This window comes from Benincasa hispida, chromosome 8, assembly GCF_027475165.1.
Source record: "Benincasa hispida cultivar pf3 chromosome 8, pf3_genome.v1.1, whole genome shotgun sequence".
In the NCBI taxonomy this organism is placed as follows: domain Eukaryota; kingdom Viridiplantae; phylum Streptophyta; class Magnoliopsida; order Cucurbitales; family Cucurbitaceae; genus Benincasa; species Benincasa hispida.
This window is the reverse complement of record NC_143485.1, coordinates 6,212,567-6,219,548: the sequence shown is the minus strand read 5'-3', so window position 1 is coordinate 6,219,548 and position 6,982 is coordinate 6,212,567. Positions and strand designations below refer to the sequence as shown.

General features: G+C 35.5%; 1 protein-coding gene across 14 annotated transcripts; it reads left to right on the top strand.

The window, feature by feature from the left end:
* The first annotated feature begins 1,326 nt into the window (after positions 1-1,326).
* LOC120083084 (Phospholipid/glycerol acyltransferase family protein) lies at positions 1,327-6,502 on the top strand. 14 transcript variants are annotated; one of them, XM_090316439.1, is made up of 8 exons: positions 1,346-1,757; positions 1,853-1,886; positions 1,964-2,024; positions 3,115-3,359; positions 3,549-3,676; positions 4,110-4,195; positions 4,629-4,766; positions 6,141-6,502. In XM_090316439.1, the coding sequence occupies exons 4-8, from the start codon at positions 3,151-3,153 to the stop codon at positions 6,165-6,167; spliced, it is 588 nt and encodes a 195-aa protein (XP_090172565.1). In that variant the 5' UTR covers positions 1,346-1,757; positions 1,853-1,886; positions 1,964-2,024; positions 3,115-3,150; the 3' UTR covers positions 6,168-6,502. The 14 variants fall into 14 exon arrangements, with proteins under 14 accessions (XP_038894551.1, XP_038894553.1, XP_038894556.1 ...); XM_039038624.2 differs by having other exon boundaries at positions 6,112-6,502; XM_090316435.1 differs by having other exon boundaries at positions 1,397-1,757; positions 3,039-3,359; positions 6,112-6,502.
* The last annotated feature ends 480 nt before the right edge of the window (positions 6,503-6,982 follow it).

The following is a 6,982-nucleotide window of genomic DNA, read 5'->3' as shown; positions in this document are numbered from 1 at the left end:
GCGCAATTCCATCACCGCATCTCATTCCATATTTTCACCTCATAAAATAACACATCAAAAAGCAGTGAGAAAAAAATCAATCTTTTGTAAAATTCACATATTGCTTCTTCCTCAAAAGTGTCTTGTTTGTTATGAAAGAAGGGTGAGGGGAATTATTCAGAATAACTCCCTTCAACACACAAAATAATTCCCAAGAACCTTATATTATATCATATATAATATAACCCATAATTTATATTATATCATATATAATATAACCTATAGTTTATATTCTCTCACATAACCTATAATTTTAATATGAATCATAATCACATTAAATTTTAACCTATAATATTTATATGAATCTCATTCATATAATTAATATTTGAACTATATTCAAATATTTCTCTCTCTCATGAAAATTTATAATGTATCATTATGCATTATATTAATTACATTTCATACAATTATTTTCCTTTATCTAACTTGAATAATTCAAATTAATCCAAAATTAATTTATTCTTGTTTAATCCTTATTGAGCTAGTAAGGGGACCTTATGGACCTATAAATTAGAAGCTCCAGTGATACGAGATTTATTAATTAAACTCTTTAATTAAATTAATCACCCTTCATTAATTGTTGGTCACTCTACTAAAGATCGACAGTTGCACTTCGCACTATAGATATATTTCTATGTCTATAGATATAACCAATCAACAGTAAGTCGACCCTTCACGAATAGTTCATAACTACAACTAGGTCAAAATACCGTTTTGCCCCTATAGTTACATCTAACTTCTTAAGTGTCATTGATCCCTTTAATGAACCGTTAGTTATAGTCCAACTATAAACTAACTCCTTTCTAGCCCGAGAGGAAGATGACCTTCATTGTTCAAGACCCGGAATCAACTCTCAAAAAACTAATTCATTTACTTACACTAGAATCGAAAATGAGTGAATTTCTTCTTGTATATTATATTCTCAGCTCTCTATTCAGACAAATCCCAAAGTGGTAGGCTTCTTAAGGCAGTGACTCAACCCACTCTCACTCATACAAATAAAATGATTGCTCTCGTAGACAGGAGTTCATAACTCACTTATGGTCGTCCTATTGAAATGTTAATCTCTTCAAATAACGGTGTTATAAAGAGAGACTAATCATTTCGTAGTCCCGTTAAACTCTTTATATATGATACCCTACATGCCCTTAAACTCTTTATATATGATACCCCACTCACATGTCTCTACCTGACTGATAAAGATCGTGGATCGTAATAACCACTAATATTGGTGAAAATAGAGCTTTTTAAAATAAAAAGTTAAAGATATTAATATAATATGGACGTATCTTTCGTTTTGCCCTCCAAAATGGGTTAGCTGAACAAGTTTTCTTATCCATTTTCCTCACTTATGCTCACTCTTTTCTTTCCCCGATCCCTCTCTCTGCGTCAGTGACTCCCTCACGCCAGCAGCCACGCCGACGACTGCTGCCGAACGCTGCAGCTCGTGCCTTTTTCGCCTGTAGGCTGTCTCTGTGATTCAAGGGTTTTTTTCTCTTTCACAGCGCAGCCGTCGGCCTCCGTCGATCGTCGATCGCCGCGGCCGCCTCCGGAATTTGGTTAGGAGCAGTGGATTGGAGTTTTGGTAAGTTTAATGTGGGTGCTTTGATCGTTGATTACTCATAACCCGTTTGGCTTTAATTTAACTTAGATTCTCGAGTTTGGAGGAGTTTAGTGTACTGACCAGCAAGAGATTAAGACTTTTGGCGGAATTTTTGGTGGGTTTCTAGGCTCCGGTCTTCTCTTGGACTCATTATTTTATGTTGTATGTTTTCTGATTAGTCTTGGGTGTTGTTGTGCTTGGATTTGGAAGGTTCGTTGAATTTTTGGGAGAAAAATTCTATTGGGTAACTATTCTAAGCACATTGGAACCCAGTGGACTTTTACTCGGCTTGAATTGGTACTAAATTGAGTTTTGGCTTAGGACGTTGATCGAGGTTACATAAGCGGAAGAAAATTTTCTGTTGGAATGACTTAGGGACGAGGTGGGGTGTTTACTGTACATCTTATGTGAATTCTTGAGTTAGTCTTAAACCTTGAAAGTCATGTATTTTAGATGTCATGAATATGAATTTGAATGTTTTGTTTTGAGAGTGTCATTTACGAAAATTATCTACAATTGAGTAAGGCATGAGATGTGAATCTTATAGCATGTGAAGGCCACGAACGTTATGTTATGTACGTCATATATGTGAAGTTTGATTTGATGATGGCTGCAAGATTTATTCTGTTGCACATATTGTGAAATCAAATTTCTATATGGGACCTCATGCATGTGTGAATGCCGCATGAAAACGTTGAACAATTTCCCTTTTTCAATTTCCCTTTTTCTTGTATGATTTAAATGCACGGAACTGGTTCATGTCTAAGGGCTCTAGTGCATGAAAGTGATGTTCTAGGGTCTGTATGTATGAAATTGAATGTGATGCATACCTAGAAAGGTTTGAGGTGTATGAAAGTGATGCACGCCCAGTGGGTTATGTGTATGTGAAAGTGATGTATACAATTTATGTGCACGAAAGTGGTGCACATCCCAACATATTAAAGGGAAAGGAATGGAAACTGTAGAAAGTAAGTTTAGGTCCCACCACAGTCACATAAACATAGTCTCGTTGCATGTGTTTTCATTTTCTGACTCCAATAGCGGGGTGGGGTCTCTTGCCGAGTATTCTTTTAGTACTCACCCTTTCCAAATAAACATTTTAGGTAAGAATAGGGCAACTTAGGTAGAGTTTTGTTAGAATGACCACGAAGTTCATGATTTTCCGCATTTAAGTCAACTTATTTGTTTCACTACTTGAAAACTTATGTTATGTTTTCTAAATTTTGGGATCCCAAACTGAACATTGTTTTGGGATGGATTACAAATTTAAATTTCTCACGTTGAAATGGGTGATTCATGATTGCAAAGTTCATGAGTTTCTGCATTTAAGTTGTTTATTTTTGTCTAGTGTTGGTTGCATGCATGTGTAATGACCCTTGTGTCTGGTCTTGAATAGTCGGTTCCTTACATCTGGGCATTATGTGGATCTTTACTGTACATCATCCTCTTGCTGATTTCGAAGCCAAACACAGGGGCTTGAGGCATGTTCACAGAGCCCTACGGTGGACATGGGACGACATATGGAGTGGGCAGGGCGAATGAGCCACATGTGGGGAATTCCGAGGAAAATGATGTTCATGGCAGTGGGTGCTTTTGCCAAGACTGTGGCAAATTTTCTAAACACCACTTCTGTCCACAATGCTGATACTCTTATTCGAAATGTTCGATACCGACCTCCCGGAGTGCCCCTCATCACTGTTAGCAATCATATGTCGACGTTTGTGGCTTTCCCCTTACTGTTGTGTTGTTTTCATTAGCTTTTAAGTTCTGAAGTTTATGAAATCGCAACGATATTTATCTCCCCTTCCCGCATAACCTCCCATCTGTGTATACCCTAATTTGTTGGGTTCACTCTCTTTGTCTATGTGGAATTTCTAAGTCGATGTTGCTTTGGTGGATATAACAGGTTAGATGATCCAGTCATGTGGGGATTCAAAGGTTTTCCAATCTTTGACGCAACATTGGGTAGGTGGGTGCTAGCTGCGGAAGATATATGCTTTAAAAATGCTGTGCTATCTTATTTCTTCCGACTAGGTACTAGACATCTACACTTTACGTTTTTCTACTTCATTGTTACAGTTTTCTTTTTTATGCTATCTTATTTCATTAGTAGGACTTGGTTAGTGAAAGGTGATTACAAAATAGTGTTAAATCATCATTGACCCAAAAGTTCAAGTCGATGGGTTATGATAATTAATTTAATTATATCAACATTTTAACACCCCTCATTTATGAGCTTGAAAAATTGTAGAAGACCCAACAAATGGAAATCAATATTAAATGGGAAGGAAATGACATGTGCCTATGCATGCATGCAGAAACATATTCATATTCATCGTAGCATTTTAATTTTTGAGAATTCATATGATTGTATACATAATTATGAGAAGTGTCTAGAATGTTATGTGAACTACAATTTTCAAAATTTCTAAATGTTTGATTCTCTTTTACACATAAAATTGTGAAGGAAAATGCATACCTATCACCAGGGGTGCTGGAATTCATCAAGAATATATGGATGAAGCACTTGAGCATTTAAGGAATGGAGAATGGGTACTTCTCTATAAGTATATGTCTCGGTAACTATGAAATTATATTTTGGATTTTAGGTAATATTTAATTATAGTTTAATTGGACTCCTCTTGGAGTTTGAGTTGTTTTTTTTTTCCTTCTCTCTCTCTCTCTCTCTTTCTGAGTATTCTCCTTGTATTCCTGATCTCAATGAAAATGTGGCTTTTCACCGGAGAATTTATAAAAGAAATAGAAATCTTTCAAATTAAGTTGATATATGTGCCAAGGTTTATAAAAAAAAAAAGCTTCATTTTTGTTAAAGTGTTGAGATCATATTAAATTTATCTTCACCCACCGGCTTAAGCTTTTGGATCGATCAGTGATTTGACAATTTTAAATCTTAGTCACTGGATTGCAAGCACACCTCAGTGATATTTTTTTTTCCTTTTATCTTCTGCTCATGAACATCTGGCAGCTCCATACATTTCCCGAAGGTAAAGTGACCCAAGAAGATGTGCCCATCCGACGACTAAAGTGGGGAACAGCTAGTCTTATTGTTCGTTCTCCTGTAACACCAATAGTTCTGCCCATTGTCCATCGTGGTTTTGAGGAGGTAAATTTTTTTCTTCATGTCCATCATTTTGCAAAATTATATCAAAATTTCTACTAATCCTGCAATTTTGTGTCTAGATGAAACCATTCTGTATTTTTATTATTTTATTTTTTGAAACGAGATGAAACCATGCTGCTAAATTATGTGTGTCAGTCAGATACCAGCTGTCTAAAGCAATAGTTATTGAAAAGGATTAAATTTCCTTTTAGAACTGAAAATAAAACTACATTTCCTTAATAGAGCATAAAACTTAGCTTCTTCTGGGGTATTTCTTTGGATAGGGTTCATCTAGACCATGGAATTGACATCTAGGTTCCTCCCGTTTATGTAGATGGGTAACCAAAGGTAGCTACGTGTTTGAAGATGTGTTGGGATCCTCGTTGCCCCTTTCCCATTGTTTTTCCATTTCTCCTCAAGAGGGAGTAGGGTTTTGTGAGACCCCAATTGTGCACATATTTGTGAGAATGGGTAATAGAGGAAATTCAGGAGTGACAAACGGTTAGGAGGACGAGGTAGATGACTGTTGCGCTGCAGGTGGGGACCAACTAAGGGTTTTTGTAGGGGTTTGTGTGCTGTGTTGTGATGTGAAGAATTTGGTTGAGGCTGAAGGATAGGAGAGGAGAGGATTTCCAACTCTCTCGACTGTGTTGGAGGGTTTTGTTTCTTCTTTGAACGTTTGATTTCCTTTTGTTAATTGGAACCTTGAGCTTTGCTTAGTGTTATCCATGAAGTTTGAATCGTTATCTCAGTGTATTGTAAAATAGGGATTGTCTTCCCTGTGCTTGTTCTTGTGTCCTTGTTGGGTTTTACTGATTCCAGGTGTATCAAAAGCTAGTAGGTTTCTACGAATCCTTTTGCTTAGGCATTGATCAAATAACACGCAGCTTGTGATTGTACTTGTATTTTTTCTGATATATTTTTTAAACAAAGAAAAACGAAAAGACCTCATTGATTTCTACAAGGACTTTACGACTATTAAGCAAATGGGCTCTGTTTAAGCATTCTCATATGTTAAGGTCTCTATGTTTTCACTAAAAGACGAGTGCTAATACTGCAAAGGCATTAGTTAGTGGTGGATTAGGTGTCCTTGTATATTTGATGCATCTGTCCAATTCATGTGATGGGATTTGCTCGATGCATCTTTTGTTTTTTGTTTTAATATTCTCTACATTATATAATGACCATTCATTTTTAAGATATCCTTGCCCCTTCTTCAAGAAGTAAATAGTTGTCTTAAAAATTCATCTTGCGCTTGGATCTACGAGTATATGTTGTTTCTTTGAATAGAAATCCAATATTTATCTTTTCATCCCAACTCACTTTATGATTACCTATGTGGATTCAGATAATGCCTGAAAAATCTGTCTTTGGTAGGAGGCCTCCTGTTCCTTTGTGGTGTAAGAAGGTTAAGATTATTGTGGGTGAGCCAATTCTATTCGACCTACCTAGCATGAAGCAGATGGCAATTTCGATGTCGCGTAATTGGTCGTCTCCTCTACTAGGATGGCCTGCCACTGGAGAAGGAGAAGGAACGAGGTTGGATGAGGCTGCGCAGAGATTCTTGTATGCTCATATCTCAGATCAAATTCGAGGTGTTATGGAGAAACTACGTACTCTATCATTAGAGAAGTTGAAGATTTGAATTTGCTTCTTCATTGTTTTCAATAAATTCATTGGATTGTTTAGATTAAACGCTTTAATTTATATCAAATGAAAATGTTATTTGATTACTTTAAGTTCATAACTCATTTCTCTTTCTTTATGAAATCCATATATTTTTTCTTGGAACATTATTTTGAAGGTATACCATTATTAACGTTAAAGGGGTCCTTTTTTTTATACGGGGTTGGTTATAATAGTACTTGTTATTATAATCTATATGATTATAATAATCGGTGGAGTTGAGTCATTTGTATTTGAGATGTAAATAATTTTAATTTGGGTTCAGATAATTTGTATTTGAAGTGCAAACTATATTAATCTAGATTAAAAAAATGAGTTTGGGTGCAAATTATTTTAGGATGTGTGTAAGAAGTTTATGTTTTAGGAGTAAATTATTTTAGTCTGAGATAGATCATTTTGAAAATGTAGTAATATTGTTGAACATGCATAAGACTAGGTTAAAATTTAATATAATTGATTAAGCAAAAAAAAAAATCATATTTGGAGATGTATAGAAACAATCAAATTTCTAATTCCATAATATTACACAAAAA